Raw genomic sequence first — 22,411 nt, 5'->3', positions numbered from 1 at the left:
AGAACTAACCGCAATGGTCCATGCCTTGGTGACATTGAAACTTAACTTCTGCAATACAGTCTATGTGGAGCCGCCCTTAAGGTCTGCCTGGAGCTGTCAGCAAATACAGAATGCAGCAGCCTGGATAGTTTTGGGAGCTAGGAGACCTGACTCTGCCTGCCCATTGCTCCTGTAGCTAACTGGCTGCTGCTAAGTTTCCATGCCCAATTCAAATTGCTGGTTTTGACGTTTAAAGCAGGGGTCTCCGAACCCCAACCTGGGGGCCAGATGCGGCCCGCAGCAAACCTCTTTCCGGCCCGCGGCCAACCTCTTGTCCCCTGAAAGCCTCTGGCCCACTCAACCGAACATGACCAGAACTGTGGTCTGATTGTGTCTGGAGGGTGTTCTGAGGGCCAGAAAGGTTGAATGAATGAGTCAATTCATTCATTTATTCACTCGTCTAAGTTCCATCTCTTATTTATTTATTTAAATTTTATATTTAAATTTTTTTCCGGCCCTCCACACCACGCCAGATATTTGATGTGGCCCTTTGGCCAAAAAGTTTGGAGACCCCTGGTTTAAAGGATAGATGGCTCAGGGCAAGTATGTCTGGGGAACTGCCTTCTCCCATACAAACCAACCTGTCCCCTAGAGTTAGCAGAGGACTCTGCTGCATACGTTGCCTTTGGTGGAGGCCAGAGTGACAGCAGTGAGGAGTGGGGCTTTCTTTGTGTTGGTGCCTTGATTATGGAACCCCTTCCCTATGGAATTATGAACTGCTCTCTCCTGGTTATCCTTCTGGCAAGGGTTGAAGACTTTCCTTTTCCACCTGGTCTTCCCTATTTAATTAGTTGCTTTTGGGTTTTGTGGTTATATTCCATATTTTGTTTTAATTTTTTTAATTGCACTATTCTTTATGGTTGTTCATGATTATTGCACTTTACAATGTATTTCTATTTCTTGCATGAACTGCTTTTTCTCTATTTATATACTGCCTTGAGCACTCTGTTTATTCAGAAGGAAAGGTGGGATATAAATCATATATGTAAATAGCACGAGGACTGGAAGAATTAATCCCCTCCCCTGCACTATACACCCCAAGCTGGACAACCCCCCTCCTGCTTTGTTCATCTGCTATTTACAAAACAGCATCTTTAGTGAAGATGCATTCACACATCTGTAATCACCTGTAGTTTAGCCCTTAGAAACTATTAATACTGGGCATTGGAAGGAAAAGGGGAAGAGAAATCAGTTCAGGTTTTCATGCAACATCAAAGCCTGCAGGCAGAATAAATTCCTGGTGTAAAAAACCCAAACAGCTGCTCCTGTGGACATTTTCAGGAGGAGCTTTAAGGCAGGTTAGCAATGCAACAAGCCTACACTTGCCTGAATGTTTATTTGCAAAACAAATATGTGTCTGTCACATTAAGAGTTGTGACATTCCCATAAATAGTGTGGGGGCCAAAGGATGGTTTTTTGCTTTCACTTGTGGTGTTACGAAAACCCTTTTCTTTGTGTTCTTTTTAAACTTCTGAGTATGATTTGGGCATCAAGGAATGCAGAAAACAGATGCTTTTAAATTCATGTGATTTTCCTAAAATTATGGGGCTGTTCCTCAGCAGTTTCTCAGTCTTTATCTGGGGTCAATAAGTGACAAGCAGAGCATTTTAGAGCTCACGGTGTGTATACCTGTCAGCTCTGTCCTTCTGCAGTGTTCCTGTAGGTCCTGTGCAAATTCAAAGTTAGGCTGATACCCTTGGGTGAAGATTCCCAGTGGGATAGTTGCTCTTCACTGTGGTGCCTCACTACAGTGGGCTTGGTACTTCTAAAAAAACCAAAAGCATTAATTTAAACATGCATAATATGTGTAAATGGTGGTGGGGAACTTGGACATCTCTTCCAACAGGGCAGCTTTTCAGGGTTAATAAGGCTGCAGTCAAGGAACAAAGATCTCAAGCCACACAAACCAGTGGCCCATTGAATGAAATGTTGGTGTGGAATTCTGGCAAGGTTATAATGGCTGTCTATTTGCAGTGCCATTTTTCTTTAATACAAAACAGACATTATAATTTTTTGTGTTCCTCAGTCATGTTTGTGCCCTCCCCTTCCTCCCTCCCAACCAAGTTAGACCACCTGGATAAGTCAAATGAACAATCCAAGTGCCTGCATTTGTGGTGAGGAAGACCGAAACTTTGGTATAATTTGAAGGAGTGCAAGCTCTGTTATTAGATTATGCAGAGTGCAGGTTGCTTGTCAGCTTTAATTTGAGCGTCTGTCGGCAGCATTTAAGGGAACTGGAATGCATCAAAAGTTGGCCCACGCCGGCAGGCAAAACAGTAGGCTGAAATTTCAAACTATCTAGAAACCACACCCTTGCAGGCATCCCCCCCCCCAAAAAAAGAACCCAGTATATTGAAACAGTGCCAATTCTATGCTTTGACTGAGCAAGCCAATTTTTTTTCTTCTGTAGCCAGTTGGGAGTCAAAGCTAAACATGTTGCCCTTTCCCTTTATTTTGGTTTCTGTCACTGGTGCTGTGGTGTGTTTCATTTTTAATAGCCTTCTAAATTTTTTTTTCTTTTGCGATGCCTTCTGTCATGCCAGCATCTAATGTAACTTTGACTACACAACATGCACTTTCTTTATGGAAAAAGTCTCATTTTTCATATTTCCTGGCTGTGTTTTCCATCCTCTTGGGACACTCCTGAGGCTAGTTAATGTAATTTGCAAGCTATGGATAGGTTCTGATGAATTTTCTCCATCGTGAAAGGAAACTTCTGAATCTTTGTCTACATGATATAAGCATGAAAATGTGATGCTAAGAGGGCAAGCAGTGCTGTATTCGCAGCTAAGTAATTTTTAGCTGCTTATTAACCATCTGCCTTACAATGAATTTCTTAATTAATCTGTTCCGTTGAAGGTGTTTATTACTAAACCTCAACTCTGCAGTGTGAAAATTTACAAGAGAATAAAGCAAAAGCTATTGCTGTTTCAAGCACAAAGGGCATTTTTTTTCCACTCCCCGTTACAGCACAAAAATAACTTCAAAAAATGAACCCCTATTTCCTCCTGTTAAAATTTGCCTGCGTGGATTTAATACAGACTCCTATAGCCCAGTCCTAACCAACTTTCCAGCGCCAATGCGCCCATGACATTGTTGCGCATACTGCATTATGTGGTGGTAGGGCAGTCACAGAGGCCTCCTCAACTGCACTGCAGTTGTATTGGGGCTGGGAAATTGGTTAGGATTGGTCTGCCACTGTTACAATGGTTAGCACTTTTATTGATTGATCTACTGATTAAAACTTGTCCCTCCAGAATTTTTTTTTTTTAATCAAGGCATATTTTTAAAGCCCAAATTCATGAATGTTTCAGTCCTTGCAGTTTTACCATGCTTGGTTTCATGCCAGCTGCCCTTTGATTCCATGTGGTGCTCTAGGACAGGGGTGTCCAAAGTTTTTGGCAGGAGGGCCACATCGTCTCTCTGACACTGTGTCGGGGGCCGGGGGGGGGAAGAATTAATTTACATTTAAAATTTGAATAAATTTACATAAGTTTACATAAATGAATATATTAAAGATGAACTTATATGAATGAATGAAGGTCTTGCAATAGTTCAAGGCCTATAAAAGGCCTTGCACAACGCAAGGCTGGCCTTTCCTTTGCTGCCGCTACTGCATCACAGATGTGAAACAGCAAGCAGTGGAGGAAGCTCTCATCCTACAGCTCATGCAAAGAGGTCAAACAGTTGCCCTCACGCTGAGAGCAGTTGCGTTGGGCCACTATGGGCTCCAACAAATCTCTGGAAGGCCAGAGGCTCATTGGAGACTGGGGGCTCCCTGAGGGCCGCATTGAGAGGCCTCGAGGGCCGCAAGTGGCCCCAGGGCCGGGGTCTGGGCACCCCTGCTCTAGGACATAACACGAAGTGTGAGAGAAGCCCTGGCAGGGGTCTTTCCTTAAAGCCACTCCTGCACCACCAGATTGCAGTTTTAATGCATTGTGAATGATCAGGAGACCAGCACAGGTTGAAACCTCTTGGTGCAAATGTGTCAGGACCTGACCAGGCCAGTGACCACACACAGATGTGCAGGTGTGAAGAAGCTGGAGCCCAAAAGGTCCAGGTGCTGCTCTGTTGCTTGGGCAAGGGCAGAAAACCAAGCCAGCATTGGGCCCAGCCAAGATGCAGGTTTCATGCTGCCTGCAAACATAGGAGATGATGTTGCACATACATACCTGAAGAGGGCTTTGGGGTTTGAGACACACCAACCCGGCTCCCTGCCTCCATTCATGAGGTTTCTGGTTCATGCATTGAAGTCCCTGCCAGTATACATAACAATATACGTCAATGACAATATGTATAGGGCAGTGGTTTTCAAACTCTCTTGGAGAGTTTGCACCGCTGTAAGACCTTGTGGGGGGGAGGCAGCAGGGGTGGGGGGAAGGCATGACACAATCCCCAGGATCACACTGCTCAGGAGGACTGCAGAGACTGGGATGCACTCACCAGTCCTTGCAGCAGCCATTCTGGTGTGCGGGGAGCCTTGCGCGAGCATCTGCACAGCTCCCCAGCTTGGTAGAAGTGAAAGTGGAGCAATCGTGCTCCGCCTCTGCAAAACAGGAAGTGGAGCATGATCACTCCACTTTCACTTCTAACAAGCTGGGGAGTCCTACAGACGCTCGCGCAGGGCTCCCCACACCTCTGACAGGCTGCTGCAGGGACTGGTGAGTGCATCCCAGTCCCTGCAGCCCTCCTGAGTGAAGCGATCCTGTGGATCATGTCGCTGCCTCCTCCCTGCCCCTGCCCCTTAAGGGGAAAGAGGCCAGGGCCTTCAGGCTGCGGCATCGCAATGCCCCAGTCTGAAAACCACTGGTATAGGGTATATGCTATGTCATGTACTGTATGACTCCCTTGGGGGGCTGAGGATAAGAATAGGCCATCAGTTTGGCTGTACTTGTAGTAAGAGGCGACTAAACAACCACCGGGTAGATGGGACTTGATAGCCTGGGAAGGCAGCTCATCTGAGAGAAGGAAAACTCTGATCCCAAACCTCCACTGCCTTGTGGCTACATCCAGTTATGGAAAAGGCTTCAGGAGTCAACCTCGAGGCAAAATCCGGAGCCGGAGTCCCTGAGGCAGTTCATGGCTGAACACAGTCACATTCTGGCAACTCCTGTGACGCCGCTAGAACCAACCGTATTGGCCTTTCCATTGGACCATTTCAGCGACGTGGAGAGGGGGGATTTGCTGCATGGGAAACAGTCTATCCTCCATATCTACTTTACCCGGCTTTGCGCACTGGAGAGGACACTCTGTTCCAGAACCACCATACCAGAGTCTTCCGAGACTGAAGGATGCCAACTTCATGTACTGTATGTGCAATATGCTATTTTCAGTGAGGGAGGAGGCTTTTGGGTGCCTTTTTTTCTTGTGTTGTCAGTTCAAGGACTGGCTCAGTTTTTGCCCCTTGAACATAGCCCTGCCAGGATAAAAGTATTGCAGAATAAGGGCACTGTATCCACTTTTAGTTTGGCATGTGCTAGATGGATGAAACCAATGTGCAACTGGGTGTTTATTTCAGCCAAAGTGAAACATTTCACATTCTTTTTGTGTGTGAAAGAGCAGCATCTGCTGTATGTAATTCACTTGGAACAAAATTTGTAAAGAAGCTGCTCTCTAGTCATGACCACGCTTTCCATGCGGTTTGCATGTGTGGCATTGTAATGTACCCGTAATCTTTACCTGCTGGGACAGGCTTGTTCCTTGTTGTCCACAATATGCAGCTGCGTGTTCTGTTCTAAATTATACCATGGGGACTGAAGCCTTGAGAGCTTGCACTGCGGTCTGACAGACCTAAATATGCCGGATATTCTTCCTGCAATTCAGAACGTATTGTCTGTCTTAGTTCCCTCCTGGAACAGCCCCTTGCCTTGGTTTGCCACAAAAAATTCCCAACCTTTCGTGCTTGTACCCTTTTGAAGATTTATTATGTTCTGTCATTGCCCCAGCACATGCTTGTCGGATGAACAGGCAGTATATCCTGAGCCAGTAGCTCACTACAGGGGTGGCAAGTATTGCAGGCGACGCAGCACACCACGTAAGCAGCCTCTCTTACTCGCTGTCAGCCATTCTGGGCAGCGAAGGCAACTGTGTAGCCATTGTCAGTAGCATAGCTAGAAGGGGTGCAAAGCACTAAGTTTTCTAAGTTTCTAAGTTTTCTGGGGCACCTTCCTTATGAGGAAAGGCTACGGCGTTTGGGCCTCTTCAGCCTAGAAAAGAGACGCCTGAGGGGGGACATGATTGAGACATACAAAATTATGCAGGGGATGGACAGAGTGGATAGGGAGATGCTCTTTACACTCTCACATAATACCAGAACCAGGGGACATCCACTAAAATTGAGTGTTGGGCGGGTTAGGACAGACAAAAGGAAATATTTCTTTACTCAGCGTGTGGTCGGTCTGTGGAACTCCTTGCCACAGGATGTGGTGCTGGCGTCTACCCTAGATGCCTTTAAAAGGGGATTGGACAAGTTTCTGGAGGAAAAATCCATTACGGGGTACAAGCCATGATGTGTATGCGCAACCTCCTGATTTTAGAAATGGGCTATGTCAGAATGCCAGATGCAAGGGAGGGTACCAGGATGAGGTCTCTTGTTATCTGGTGTGCTCCCTGGGGCATTTGGTGGGCCGCTGTGAGATACAGGAAGCTGGACTAGATGGGCCTATGGCCTGATCCAGTGGGGCTGTTCTTATGTTCTTATGTTTTGCAGGCACCTCACTGCGTCGTGCAAGCAAGCAGGCCCTCCCCCTTCCCTTCGGAGCCGTTTGGGCCCGAGAGCAAAATGGAGGCGTACGCTTCTGTTTTGCTCTAGCAGTCCGGAATGGCTCCAAAGGGGAGGGGCCACTTGCACAGCGCATTAAGGCACCTGTGAAACTTAGCACTTTGTGCCCCCTCTAGCTACACCACTGGCCATCGCTGCCCAGAATGGCTCTGAGAGTGAGTGGGAGGGGCCGCTTATATGGTGCATTGCAGCGCCTGAAATACCACGCCATAGCTATGCTACTGTTTTGAGCTGCTTTTATCCTGCCTCATAACAGAAACCTTTTCCCCCTCCCCGCTCTAATAATTCCCCTTGTGATGTTTTCAGCTCCTACCAGAGCCACTGCTTGTGTTGCTCAGGGTGAGGCATATTTATTTAACTGTTTTGTGGTCAGTGGTCTTCTTGCTCCTGGGCCTGAGGTTGTTATTAGTTATTTAGACTTTGGGAATAGTTTTGAGGCATCTTTCTAGCCAAACCACCACCTGATTAATAGTTGTGCTCTTCAGAAAGGGAAAAATTGTGCTTATGTACCACGGTTATAATCAGACCACATTGGCCAGCAGCTGTGCCAACATGGCAGATGTCTCCTTGAGGCTTGAAAGGAACATAAGTAATTTCACTTCACGTCTTCTGTTTTGCTTCCAGTTGAGGCTCCAATCCTTTTCCTTGTCAAGTGGGAGCTGTGATTTGGAAAGGGCTCCTGTTTTTTGTGGGGGGGGGGGCAGGTTAAGGCCACTGAAAATCCTGTGTGGGTTTTGCTCAGGAGCATCAATATCTCTAGCCAACTTTTCACTCCTGTTCTAAATGATAAAGTGGAACTGTTGCCAAAAATAGGTGTTTGTTCGCTTATAAAAAGGCTGCTCAAGTGACATTCTTGCAGTTCTTGAAAGGTATACAAAAGGAACCACAGCAAATAGTCTTCAAGTACTTCGCTTTCCAGTGTAATCTTGACTATATGGTTTCAGAAAGTAGGCCTTTGAACTATGTTGTGAATCTTGATCCTGTTCCCTATCAAAATTCAAAATAGTATCCATGATTATATTTTTGCTTCTCCCCATAAGCTTAAGAATGTGAATTGCATTCGCAATACATTTATCACAGTACAGGTTTATTTAAATCAATGAAACCTCTCCAGACTAAGGGCTGATTCACACGTACATGTCCATCTTTTTATTTACTCACTCATTACCACCATGTTTATTTGGCAGGGGTTTTAGGCAGGTGTACTAACATCTGGATAGATGTCCAACTGGCAGTAACCAGTAGGACATTGGCTGGCATTGCTATATTACTCTAGGAAGACAATAGATTTGTATCAACCATGTGCTCTTGCTGAGCCAAACCACTTTGTGAACTTTTTTTGTTGAAAAACAGTATACAGGCAGGACCTCAGTGTCCACAGGGATTCCATTCCTGAACCTCCCGTGGATACTAAACCCACAAATAATTAGATCTGTGTTGAGCCCCTTAGAGAACCTCCAGACGTGACCGAAAGTGGTCATGTCCAGAGATGTTCTGAGGTGCAGTAGGCAGTGTGCAGTCTCAGTGCTCCTTAGAACACCTCCCAAAGGCATCTGAGAGGCATTCCTGGTTTTTTGTAAAACCAGAAGTGCATCCCAGAACCTCTGGGAGGCACACGGAGGCTTCAGCATCCACGAGGTTCAGTGGGGTCTTGGATTTGGAACCCATGTTAAGTCAAATCTGTGGGTTCCAAACCCACAGATGAGGAGGACCAGCTGTATAAATATTCTTAAAAATAATGATAAATATTGCTGGCGCAAGTCCACATTGATCCATGCAAGAGGATCAGGTCCACAAAGGTGGGGTGGGATGTGGCATGTGCTAGTTTCACTGATCCTGCTCCCTCCCAGGCCTGATCAGCCCACCCTCTCTGTCGCTGCCCTTCCCTTTCCTGTTCCGCCCCCCTCCCCCACCCCTGTGCCAGACTTACCTGGTCCGGCAGACCTCCAGATGTCCTGCTTCCCACGGGGCTTCCTTGCCAGTTCTACTGTGAGTAGTGCTGTCGCAATGCTCTTTACAGCACTTTTGCAATCGCATGCGCCGGTAGAACACATGTTCTTCTAGCGGAGCCCAACAATAGGATTGGTCTGTATTAAGCTGTTAAATGAAAGTATCAGTTTGTGATCAGCTTATTTCTGCTTATTACCTGAGCTGTCACTTTTTGACATTCTCCTCTTGCCCAGGGTGTCATAGATGCTGCCCAGGCATGCCAGAGTTTTTAAACTCTGAATCCTGTGCCAGTTCCTCACGCTAATAATTTTGCCTTTGCAAAGATCGCAGTCAGTTTTCTCATCCAACCTTACACCACAGCAAATTAGTGCGCAGTTTGGCTCTCACATTGTTGCAGTGCTAAAACTTGCCATTTAATTGCCAATTAATGCTTCAATCTTATCCCGTCACATGCACTGAGGCAGCCGCACCATGGAAGTGCACGTGCAACGCATCCTGTGATGAGCGGGTGACTTGGAGTCAACCTCAGACTTATGGAACTTTTGTTTCATTACCTCCAGGAAATCCCTTGTTGCCCTACTCAGATCTGTACCAGCTCTTTGGCTGGCATAAGTCCCAGTGGACCCAAGGGGTCATTACCTGTGCAAGGGGCATAGGATACTGGCAGTGACATGCCACTGATAACTGCCCCCCCTGCCCACTCCCGACATACCCTCTGGTGGTCCAGATCCCTTCCCTGATTCTCCCCCTCCACCATGTTACTCCTCCTCGCCCACCCCTTGTGCCAGCCCCATGACGCTGGGGGAGCCAGATGAGATTGCTGGTACCACTCAATTTCTCAATAATACATTAGAGTGTGAATTCTGGTGGCACAGATGGGGGATAGGGTCGGGCTGCAAGAGTGCTTATTTATCACTCCACTGGTCAAATTAACTTCACCACTCTTGTCTGCTGAGGGACAACCATCCTAGCTATCCTGCTGAGAGTGGCCTGGCAGAAGTACAGCGTTGTTAGCTAAACAAATACAAATACCACCGTCACTAACTGGAGTAGTTCTACTGAACTACAGCTCATGTTTTATGATGTTATTATGGCTCACACTTACTGTGGGATGAGGCACTGAATGTGCCTTCATGTTTATGGCAGTATTTTTTAAAGATTGCAGCCGTGTCTCCCCCACCCTGCTCCCAGCAATCTAGATCAAGACTGTGACATGGGCGGAGGATTTAAACTTTCTATCTGTAGTTTGATCCTGATGAAAATCACCTCCTTGAACCTACTGTATGCCCTAAGAAGGAAACTGCTCTGGGTGTTCCAAAGCTGCTATAGGTTAAATTCCCCCTTGCCCTGTGTTGTGGCCCTGGTCTGCCTCAGGTGCCCCTGCGGTTTCCAAAAACAAACAGAACCAAGTTGGAAATATGATTCTGCATTTAATGTTTTGCTTCTTTTCATAGGGGGAAAACAACTTTGAACGGGGATAATTTTCTTCTATTTGCTGCTTCTCCGCTCCAACCTCTCCTTCCCCAGCTTCTTTTCTCCCCATAAGGTTTCAGCCAGATGGTTGCAAAGGTGTATGGATGTGTGTGATGTGCACTTCTGCCATCTGATTTACTAAGTACTTAATGTTGTACTTCCTAAGTACTTAATGTTGACAGAGCTGATCCCTGGTTTGTATCTAAGTAGCATTAATGATAGTGTACAGTAAATATTTGGCTATTTGCTTGTGTGTGATTTGAATGATTCTTGGTGACATCTCTGTTTTTCTTCCCATTTGTACCCCCCCCCACATCTCTGATATTCAGAGCTATTAAACCACTGAGGGCCCAATCCTAACCCCTTATGTCAGTACTTTCCAGCACTGGCATAGCGGTGCCAATGGGATGTGTGCTGCATCCTGCAGTTGGGTGTCACTCACGGAGGCCTCCTCAAAGTAAGGGAAGGTTTGTTCTCTTACCTCAGAGAGCTGCACTGCCCTTATGTCAGTGCTGGAAAGCACTGACATAAGGGGTTAGGATTGCAACCTCAGTACTATATGATAGGGATGGGGAATTTTGTCACCTTGATGCCCCACTTGTGATCGCCCAAAGGCATTTACTGGCCACTGCTGTGAGAGTGAGTAGTGGACTGGATCAGTGTTTCTCAGCCAGAGATATTCGTATCACCGATGGTACTTGGTGTGGTGTCTGGTGGTAGTTGCCGGACCCCAAGACCCTGCTACCTGGCAGTGAGATAAACAATAAACATGACAAACAGCAGGAGGAGCCTTGGCTTGGCAGGCAGTGCTCCAGTGTGTGCTTTTCATGTGCCCTGAGCTTCTTACCGGTGTTTGTCGCATTGTGTCTGGTGATACATCACTGCAAGTTATTTCTGGTACTACTTCCAGTAGGTGGACCGTGTGAAGTGGTACGTTGGAGGACAAGCATTGAGAAACACTGGGCTAGATGGATCTTTCAGTCTCCTTCCTGTGTTCTTGTGGTGCACAGTCAATTATCTGCTTTTTTACTTTGTCTTTTAATTTTAACAGCTGTAATTTCTTCCTTCTAAATCAGGCTCTATGTGCAGCACACGTAGTTGGCTGGTTGCAGGTAAGGTTGAACTGGGAATGTACGGTATAATCCAAATTAGCCTGCTTATGGTTGCCACATCATAATGCCATGTCATGCTCCGTTGACAGGAGAGGCTATAGTTGGCAGAGTGTTCCTTCTGGGTAGGTCTTAAAGGTACAGCAGCCCTGTCAGGATCTCTGGTTGACTTAGCAACATTGTGGTCCACAACCTGGTGTCCCAGGCCTCCCTTGCCTGCCCAGTGGCACCTCCTACCATAACCATTAGCCTGTTCTTGCCTCAGTTTCCCATCTCCACTGCCTTTTTCCTCAAATCTCCTAAAATTATCTGTCCCTCAGGCAATGGTTGTATTTGCTCAGTACTTTGCCTGCTGTTCACCTTTCCTGCCACAAACATCTTACCTCTTGTGTTCTCTACCCTTGAACTTCCTTGCTTCCCCAGCCTTACTTCCATCTGCCTCACAAAATGACTGGCCTGTGTTAGTTTAATGCCAGCCAAACCAATAACGCCTTCTCCTTCCCACCTCTCTCTCCCCAGTTGGGCAGCAAAATTTCAGGGAGCTTCATTCTCTGACCATTGGAATGTCTGTGAGCATTCCGTTCCACCCAAAGCTGCTTTGATCCAAATGTGTTTAAAGAAGCTTAAATGGTAACTATCTATATACACTTACTTGGGAGTAAGTCTCATTGAATTGCATGGGGCTTGCTTCTGAGTAGGCATCCATAGGCTTGAGCCAGTCCTATCCTCCCGGCACCCCCATTGGTGCAGCCGTGCCGAAAAGGTGCTCACTGTTTCTGTTTGCCAGATTCCTGGTCTTCACTTAGAGAATTATGCCCACTTAGAGAATTCTCTAAGAGAATTCTTCACTTAGAGAATTATGCCCACTTTAAGGTAATTAACTCCCTTTCGTTCCCCAACATTGGCCCCAGTTCTGCATTGAGCACTGCTTGACCCCACCACCAGGGTAGCTCATCTGTTACCTGCAGAGGTCCTCCTTCCTTCCTCTCCTGCCAGCAGCTTCTCCAGCCACTACAGCAGCACCTTAGTCCTCAGCAGGTCTTGGACGTGGCAGCCACAAACCAATCTCCAGTGTCTCCAGCAGACCCTGTTCCAGCAATGCTCAGGAATTCATTTGCCTGTCTCTCCTTTAGTCAGTCCATTGGTTAGTCAGCAGGTTCAGTAGTCTATCTGCCAATCCGTTCATTCCTCTCCTTCCTTCATTCCTTCCTCCAACCTTCTGTTCCTTCCTTCTGCTGCCCACACCCCTTTTCCTTCCTGCAGGTGCTGCTTTTAACCCTGTGGACCTTGTTCTGCAGCTGTGTGGCACATTCACTGCAATCTAAGGCTCTGGAGGCCCTGGTGTTAACCCCATGCTTGCTTGCCAGGGCAAGGGGCCACTGTTGACACCACACCCTAACTCCTCGAGGGATCTTGCGCATTTCCATTACATATATCTAGCATGAGGGGGAGTGGTAGGCTTTGGAGGAGAAAGGATCCCTTTACTCCTCGATAAGCCTCCTATTCCACAGTGGGTCTTCTCGGATCTGCACTGCTGATTTTGCTGGTGCAAGTCCGAGGAGAGAAAAGGTGCAGGGAGGCTGCTGTTGGAAGGAATAGGATCTGGGGATAGATCACTGCTGGGCCTACCCCCTCCTGCAGCCTCTCCACCCCTTCCTCCCCCTCCCTGCCCAATTTTGCCCTGTCCTTGCCCTTGTTCCACCCTCTCCCCACCCTTTCCTGCCTCCTTCACAGGCTTATCTGCTCCAGTGAGTGACCAGAGATCCAGTGACACGTGTAGGAAGGACTTGGCCTTCCCACTGACGCTCTGGCAACATGCTATTCAATGCGCTGCTGGAGCACACTTTGCTTTTTAGCAGCTAGTGCTGGCAGAACACGTGTAGGATTCGGCTGTCCATTGACAGCCCTACATTCAAATCTGTGTTTACTGTTTATAACGTAGTGCATTTTCCCCTTATAAGTATTTGTTCAGATTTTCAGCCAACGCTATTATATTCACTTCTTTGGGGAAAAATACATTTCCGTGCATGAGGATGCTGCCACAATGAGGGCAAAATCTTTCACCCTTGTTATCAGATGGAGGGGTTTCTCCTAGGGATTCTACTGGAGATGCAAGCGTCCTTTCCCCACATACAGTTTAGAAAATGGGGATGGCATATCTGGAAGGAGAAAATCGTACTCTGAGTGATCTGTCACAGCAAAAGTCTGATCCCCTGCTGGCTTGCATCATGACAGCAAGTTCAGAGAGCTGAGAAGGGACTCAAATGACACATTCCCATCATTCCCTGGGTCCATTTGACAGTCTTCCTATGGGAAAAGCCCTAATTTGCCTGGCACTGTTGCAATGCCAGTCAGAATTGCATTGAGACCCCTTGGGCAGACTGTTGCATCAGCAGGTGCTATATGGCAGAGCGAAATTCCAAGGTAAATGTCCAGATTCCAATCACTGATATTCCCATTGTAGATGGCTGGGAGAGAATGGCGCATGGGCTGTGGCTGGGGCAACCCTACAAGATAATGTCCGGGATGGGATGGAAAAAGCAATCATCTGGGTCCAAAATTGCATTGCAATGATTCTGATGTGCAGATTTTTGAAATGAAAATCAGTGTGCTGGGGGAGGGTAGCTCTAATAGCTGAGACTGCGAAGCAGACAGCTGCAGATTTGTTCAGAAAAAGACACTTAGACGATTGCTAGAGAAACCAGGGTAGTATCTCTTCCACTGGTAAACTCCCACTGACTTCAGGTCAAGTTTTTAAACGAGTGATACATAAAACCAAATTAAAGCCTTGTTTTGGCTCCACATCCTCCCATTGCCTCAGCCAATAACATCCTGTGCTACGGGAAATGAGGCAAGTGACAAAATTACTGTCCTTGTAAAAGGGCAACAGGAATGTCTTAATGTTCCCATGTTGCAATTTCCCGGTGTTTGCTGTTACCCCTCAGTAGTAAATTGTGGCAGAAGAAGGGAAGAGAGCTGGCCTAGAGATGGGGCAGGCTAGAAATCCTGCTAAATGTAAAATGGATTATTTGTCTGGACCAATTTCAATTGCTGCTTGCATTTGCATTGAGCGTCTCATTGTTCCGGTCTCCCAGATGAAGAGTTCTGTGCAACTCAAAAAGCTTTGTTAGCTGCCTATATAAACTGAATAAAGTCAGCCCATGGAAAAGTCTTGCTGCATTCAAATGTCCAAGTGGTATAGGCAGTGTGTCTCCATAGACTCTACCCTGAATCTTATATTGAGAGGGGACTGGGAGCGAACACCAACCAGCAATTTTTCAACGTTTTTCTTCTCATGGCGAACTAACCTCTATGGTTTTTTCTAAGGTGATGTCTCAAGCCTCTTATGATGTCACTTCCAGCATCCGGGAGACTCTTCCGGGCTCTGCAGCTCTGTTTCTAGGGCAGTGGTCTCTAGTGATGAATTGTCTGCCCCTCTTCCTCTGTGGGTGGAGAAAGAGGTACAGACAATTTGTTACTACACACTTTTGCCCTAGAAACAGAGTTGCAGAACCTGGAAGATTTTTTTTTCAGCTATTTCCAATACTGTGCTCCAAACTTCTGTGGCACACCTGCAGACCTTTCGTGGCACACCAGTGGAAGATCACTGCATTAGGCAATAGCTACTAGTCATGATAGCTAAAGGAAGCCTCCGTGGTCTGAAGCAGTGTACCTTGATGCGGAAACAAACAGCGGAGGTCTGGGGCCTTCATATGAGCTTCCCAGAGGCATTCAGGTGTTCACTCTTGGAAACAGTGCTGTACTAGGTGAGCCTTCTTATAAATGACAGTGTATGATGTAGCGTCGTGTGCACAAATAATGCTATATTAATAATTTGTGATAACAAAAGTCCCTATGGAATGATGCCAATGTTGCTGAAATGAGATGGAAGAAAGGATCGTACTACTGTAGGTGGGAGAAATCCATTTTCCTATACGACTCCCCTATGTGGAACCAGGAATGAGCACAGCTAGAACTGTCCCCCCTTGCGTGCAACTTGTGGTGAGTTTTCACATGGCGGCATATTCAAAGATGGTGCTCCTGTTTGTAGACTGAGATGACACAACCACACATAGTTCTTGTCATGTAGACAAGGCCCTGTTCTGTGCGCTTGAGAACACAGAGTTCCGATGACTGGAGCAAAAAGCCATTTGGGGGCCAGAGCTTGGATGTGTGCAGGCCTCTCTAGCATTCTGCTTGTGAATTTGTATGCAAACCTTCCTTTCCTCTGGTGCCAGCTTTAGGCCTTTTGGAGACAGGCATAGGAAGCTCCTAATGTATCCCTTTCCCTCTTGTGGATTCGTCCTGTGAGCATTAAAATAGCAGGTAGCAAATATTTTCAAACGCCTGACCGGTTGCTCTTTGTAGCTAACGAGTAGCAAACAAGGGCCTGATACATTTTTGATCATGGTGCTAAAATTAGAGCTCCACTAAAAATAAAAAATAGTGCCAGCTAGATATGCCTTACTGAGTGCTAGAAAATTGTCCTGGGAATAGAACTGCGTCGCTGGAAACAGAAGCTGGCAGGTTGTAATACAGACATTTTGGCCAAGTGTCCAGACGGAGAGAGCTGCAGCAGAGGGGTTGCTTGCGGTACAGTGGATTAGAGTCTTGGCCGGCGTTGATGGGTGTCCAGTGGCATAGCCAGAGAGAGGGCAAGGCGGTAAGTACTGGAGACGCCTCAATGCGCAGTGTAAGCAGCCCCTTCCACTCACAGTCAGCACATGCATGGTGCCCTTGCTGCCCCGAATAGGTCTGACAGTGAGTGGGCGGGGCAGCTTACATGGTGCATTGCAGCACCTGCAGTACTTATCGCACCATCACATCCCTCTGGCTGCGCTACTGTGGGCAGTCATTTTATCCCAACTATTTCTATCCCACCTTGTATTACCTAAACCCCAAACCTTAGTTTTTGCCCATTTTAAATAAGTCTTAGGGTGCAATCCTGAGCACTGCTTGGGCCAATGCAAGTTCCTTGTGCTGGCCCAGTACTGTTGCAAAAGTGCCAAAAGACCCTTTGGCGCTGACTAGTGAGTCGGGGAGGCCAGTGCAAGGACGCACGTTTACCTTCCTGCACCAGAGCAGGCCCCGAGTCCGGTATGTTTGTGCTGGCCCTTTCAGGTTGGTGCGAGGGTCGGGGGGAGGGTGGGAGGGAGGCATTTTAGGATGGGGGGAGGGCAGGTAGTCTCGTGGGTGGGTGGCAGGGCCAGGATCCGGCATTTCTGGATCCTATCCCTGTTCCTGGGCAGCCTGAGCAGTCTCAGGTTGCTCGGATCTGTACCACCTCTTCAGGTGGTACAGATTCAAGTAGCTCCATTGGGGCTGTTACAGCATGACACGGGCTATGGGGAAGTGATTCCCCTTGCTCTGGGCTACAGTGCTTTTGGCCTCAAACACTGCTGTGGATTCGGGGCAGGCCTGCCAGCCTGCTCCAGGGCAGGTTAGGATTGGGTTGCCCATTACATTTATGTTTGACTAACAGTAGCTCTGAAGCAAAATGCATACTCTTTGTTCTTGATTATATGTGCATATCTTGTAGTAAATGTTAAATTATAAGAGAGTAAGGGAGGTGGGGGGAGAGAGAAGGGGGAATGCCTTTTCTAAGACAGAGCTTGTTAAGTACTTGTGTTAAAAATATTTCTTTTAAATACATTGTCTGCCTGAGTAGTTAGGAGTACCATTTTAGACGACAGGTAGTTTTTTTAAAGCAATTACATGTTGCAGTTGCAAAATACTGTATAATCTTTTATCTCTTATGAGTAGCCGCTATATCTGTAAAATGAGCATAAATGGTGACATATCTCATAAGGCTGCCTTGAAGGCAAGCAAGATAAAAACTACTTGAAAAAGCTGTATAAGTGACTGAGCAGAAAAGCAAAGGGTAAATATTAACAAATTCTGCAAAGACACAGGTGTTTTTTATTAAATGCTGCGCTTGAGAGTATCTACATCCATGTCCTAAAAACATCTGATTTCTCTCTTCAAGTTCATGCATCTGGAAATAAGCTATGGGATGCTCCTGGATCTCAGAAAGAGCAGTTCGGCCCTGGAAAACTACAGTGGGAGCCACTGTGCCAGTACCAATTGCGCCACCTGCAGGACGGTGCTAGAATTTCAGCTCTTCTGCCTCCCCGTTTGGAAGGTCGTTGGATTTCAACAGGGTAAGGCAGTGATTTTCAACCTTTTACATCTCATGGCACACTGACAAGGCCCTAAAATGGTCAAGGCACACCACCAGGTTTTTGACAATAGACAAGGCACACCACGCTGCCGCTGGGGGCTCACATCTCCCATTGGCCCTATTAATAAATGACCTCCCCCCAAATTCCTGTGGCACACCTGGGGTTGAAAATGGCTGGGGTAAGGAATGGAGTTCATGTATTGTAGTAATGTAGTAGGCCATGTAAACTGACCAGATGAAGCAGACGAGCAATGTAGCTGTTGATTGTGTATTACTCCTGTGTTTTAAATTGTAGAAATGGGTGCTGATTAATACTTGGGAAGCATTTCTCTGTTCTGTTCACTACTTTTTGAACTGGAATTCTTCATAGCTGAGAAAACAGGAGCTCCATCTCGCTTCTCAAAGGCACAAAGCCCCCCCCCCCCATCTATAAAAGTATCACATTGGACTCTTAAGCAGAGTTCTGAGTTCAATGAACTACTTGAAATACCTCCTTTCCTATTCATGCTTTGTAGACCTGTTTCATTCATTCTTGAGGGACTTGTATACAGGTATGAGATATTTCTGGTGGGGTTTGTGCCCTTCATGTTCTTACTTTAATCAAACCAGTTGAAACAACTTAAATTGGCTTAATTATACCAATTTAGTAGGTCTGCAAATCACCCTGTGGGCGCAGTACTAGCCAACTTTCCAGCACTAATCTAGCTGCAATGTGGACCCAAGGTAAGGTGACAAATATGCCCTTACCTTAAGGAGGCCTCCTTAACTGCCTCCCCACTGCAGGATGCAGTGCATGCCCCACTGGCACAGCTATGTCAGTGCTGGAAAATTGGTTAGGATTGTGCTCTGCTTTGTTTAATCAGTCATAGAATATAGCACAGACTTGTAGATGCTGCTGAAATGTCTGCTGGTCATATAGGAAATAATTCATAACTACTACTGAAAATCTAGTAGCCACAGGTTGTGCTTGCCTTTCAGTATTGGATTTTTTTTCTTTTGCATAAAAAACAGGATTTTAAACAAATTTACTTCATTCCAGTATTTAACATATTTTTGAAATAATTTATTGCTATAATCGAATTTCCACATCATAGCAGATCTTTTCTATTGGGCATTTCAATTTAAAGCTTTCAATTTTTCCACTTTGGTTGTCAGCTAAACTTTTGCCAACCATTCCCTTCATATCTCAGTCTTCCAAGTATTATTTCTTCCCCCACCAGCCCCCAAGTTTTGTGACAAAATTCTGGTTGTGTCTATTAAGATGCTCATCTAGCATGTTCTAATACACTGTGGGTGCAACTGGGCCAAAGTACTGTAGATGTAAAGGAAACTCTCCTCCTTGTCTCCAGATGTGAAGTACGGCCAGGACCAGAATTCCTCACCCGATCATATACATTCTACGCCAACCGCCTCTTCAAAGCCTATCAGTTCTACTACCAGGACCCTTCCTGCCGGCACCCCACCTACACCCTAGTCATCAAAGGCAAAGTACGGCTTCGCCAGGCCTCTTGGATCACCCGTGGTGCTACCGAAGCGGATTACCATCTTCACAAAGTCGGCATAGTCTTCCACAACCAGAGGGCTATGCATGAGACTATTGCCCGCATCAACCAGACTTCAGGAGAACACTGCAGTGGGTTCTTGCCAGCTGGACGGACTTGGACACCTGGCGCCCTCTACGAGCTTCTGAGTGCCAAAGCGGAACAGGATTGCACTGCGGGCCTGGGCTTTGCCATGCATGAACTTAGTCTGGTGCGGGTGGAGAAGTACAACCAGCCCTTGCTACTCCAACAAAACCAGGGGAGCAGGGAAGTAGAAGAGCTGTATCTGGGAGACATTCACACCGAGTGGTCCGAGAGGCTCCATTATCGGCCAACAGGATACCAGCGACCTCTGCAGAACGCTATGGTAAGGGTACAGTTTGTAGTTCTGAAGCAGTCTTTTGTATCATGCAGGACTCATGGGACCAAATTGTACTCCCTTGCATCACCAACTTTACTGCTGCATTGCAGCTGTTGTATTGTGGACCCTTGATATAACAGACTGGAGAAACAGGCATTTTCTGCTTCATTAAAAGCTAGTCGTATACATTTTGCACGTGCATTCATCCATTGACTTAAATGCATTTGCATTTTACAGGCTTTTGGCATTAATAAATACTCCTTTCCTCTGTCAGAGTGCAGTCCTAACTGTCTCCTAGGTGTTGCAAACATGCCATAAAGCCCACTTGTGCCACTTCAGCAGTCAGGTAGGCTGGTGCGACAATGTGCACTGGCCTCCCAGCACCAGATGTGGACCGGCGAAGGACAAGTTTGCACCAGCCCAGGGAGGCCGGCACAGGTGATTGGAGAGGTGTGGCAGGAGGGAGGTCAGGTGGATCAGAGAGGGGATGGGACTGGCATGGGCAACTTAGGTCAGATCCTAACCATTCCTCCCAGCCTGCCCTCTGCCTGCCTCCAACCAGCCTGCCTAGTACAATGTGCTGCACTGGAATTGGATTTGCACCAGCAATTTTTGCTGGCACAGAACTGAGTAGCCCCATAGGGGTATCTGGCATGCTACACGGGGTAAGGGGATAAATAGCGTCTTACTCCAGGTTGTGCCAGTCACCTCCTAACCTGCACTGGATACACCACAGGCCTGTTCCAGTGCAGGTTAGGATTGGACTGTCACGCTTTTAAATCCAAGGTTCACTTTTATTGAACTTGAAAGCACTGAGTTCAAATATATCCTCAGCCAGAAAATTGCTGGGCTCTTAAGCAGAGTTCTGAGTTCAATGAACTACTTGAAATACCTCCTTTCTTATTCATGCTTTGTAGACCAACTGCATGGAAGCAACTTTCAGAGTCCTGATGACTGGTAAAAAGAGGGCGGGGTGTTTCTTCTGCTTTAAAAAAAAAAGCATAGAAGACGGGCTCGTATTCTGCCCAGGACTGTATCGCTGCGAGAGGACATCCCGCACCTCCCTTTTGAGTAACTGGTACCTCCCTAAAGAGCCACGCCTCACAGTTTGAATAACACTGGCATATGGGGACTTGAGTGGATAAGAGAGTAGGCAACAGTGGACAGTATGCAAGGTGCACCTGACTCTTGCAAAACCAGCATGCAGATACGCCTGAACTGTTGCTCTCCTTTCTGTACAGGTTTTCATGGCATGTGTAAAAAGTAACTTTAAAGATTGTGAACATAACTATGAGGATGAGAATGTGGAGAACATTAAACTGTGAGTGCACCATGTGTGGGGGTTTTTTTCCCCCCTGATCATAGCACGCTGGCAAATCAGCATTATTTCCCAACCTTTACAAGGGAGAGACTGTAGCTCAAGGGTTGAGCATTTGCTTTGTAGCAGGGATTCCAAATTTGTCCCTGGTAGCAGCCTCAGGTTGATCTGACATAATTGGAAAGCCTAGAGATGGACTGCTAGTCAGCTTAAGGCATACAGAGCTCGATGGACCACTTTTCCGAAGCAGCGTAAGGGAGCTTTCTGTTTACAAAGTGCTGCAGTTAGGCAGACCCTGGGCCTGAAGCAAAACCCATTCTGTGAAATTTCTTCCCAAAAGAAACTTGGAGTGCAAGACGGCCCCATCCATCAGGCTGGATGTAGGTATGGCAATTCCTGGTGTCATAAAAGAGCAGTAGAAAATGCCTTTGATTTTCTGCCCTCTGTTTTGGCAGGTCCTCTTGAAGTTCATTTAAAAAGATGAAGAGCAAGGGAAACAAGCATTATCCCATAAACCATTATCCCCCAGCAGAACGCCATTTACCAGAGGAAATTGCCCTGAATGTAATTACGGGCGGCAGGCCTGGGTTATACAGGAACCCCACTTCCAGTTCAGGCGAAATATGATTACACAGCCAGCCTTGGTTTCTTTTTCAGTTTTTGTCAGCAGCTTGGTTGCTTTCCCAGAGTGTATTTTTATCAAAATCATAACTAATCAATTTAGAAATATGATTGAACTGCAAGATAGGACAAACGAGCAACAGCAGAAAAATTCTTATGACCGTTACCAGATGGCGAACAGAACAAAAACCAATGAAACACTTGTCTCGGGTGGCAGGGTGGCTGTTTTTCCACCCATATAATTTTGCAACTGGGATTTTAGAAAAAAGAGGGGAAAAAACTAGAGGTCTTGGAGACACGTGTTCAGATTGGCATAAAACTGAGTTAACTTGGGCCAAATCATATATACATATGAGTTAAACCAGATGGTAAACACGAACGCTTTTCTAAAATTAATTTAAAATCAAGCTGAGCTCCTTTGAAAACATACCAACTTCACTACAATCAGCTCACAGGTCTGCACGGCTTGTGACCAGTGGATGATGTCACTGCTTAAGGATAATTAGATGCTGTCATTTTTATCCTTCAAAAGAGCTTCATTTGGATGAAAGCGAGTAAGATTTTTAGCTATTGCCGAAGCCCTGCGCATTTTGGCTTGACTTAGTAGTCAGCTATTGTTTTTTGCTGCTATCAGTCCTGTTTCCTTACTTTATTCTCATGGATGTGTAGAGGATGGGGCAGGGCTGGAGCCATGCTCTTGCTCCATGATGGGCTTTGGAAAAACTCAGAAGCAGCATAAATCCATAGGGACTAGAAACTTGCTTTTTTTAAAAAAGTAGAGCTATTCAGCAATAAGCTAATTTCTTCACTTTTCCTGTGTGCCTGGAGATTAACTATTAATGTCAGTGAGTTGCTCCAGTGTCAGTGGCTTGTGGATCACAGCCAGTATTCTGTGGTAAAAGTTCCTAACTGGCTGTACAAAAAAGCCTCTTTGATTCCCCTAGATCTGTATCTGGTTTTAAAGGAAAAAACTGCTTGCAAGAAAATTATGTCCCATTTTTAAAGTATTTCCTGCTTATGAAGAATGTACATACTTT

At 46.4% G+C, this 22,411-nt stretch overlaps 1 protein-coding gene across 1 annotated transcript in view; it reads left to right on the top strand.

Annotated features, from left to right (window-relative positions):
- Positions 1-22,411, top strand: part of APCDD1L (APC down-regulated 1 like) — a 46,397-nt gene that overhangs the window by 19,302 nt on the left and 4,684 nt on the right. The window contains exons 2-3 of the mRNA XM_066625074.1: positions 17,339-17,513; positions 18,883-19,441. Of these exons, the coding sequence (XP_066481171.1) occupies positions 17,339-17,513; positions 18,883-19,441 (734 nt within the window). The remainder of the gene's footprint in view (positions 1-17,338; positions 17,514-18,882; positions 19,442-22,411) is intronic.

Source organism: Tiliqua scincoides, chromosome 4 (assembly GCF_035046505.1).
Source record: "Tiliqua scincoides isolate rTilSci1 chromosome 4, rTilSci1.hap2, whole genome shotgun sequence".
NCBI classification, from domain to species: Eukaryota; Metazoa; Chordata; class Lepidosauria; order Squamata; family Scincidae; genus Tiliqua; species Tiliqua scincoides.
This window is presented reverse-complemented; position numbering and strand designations above follow the sequence as displayed.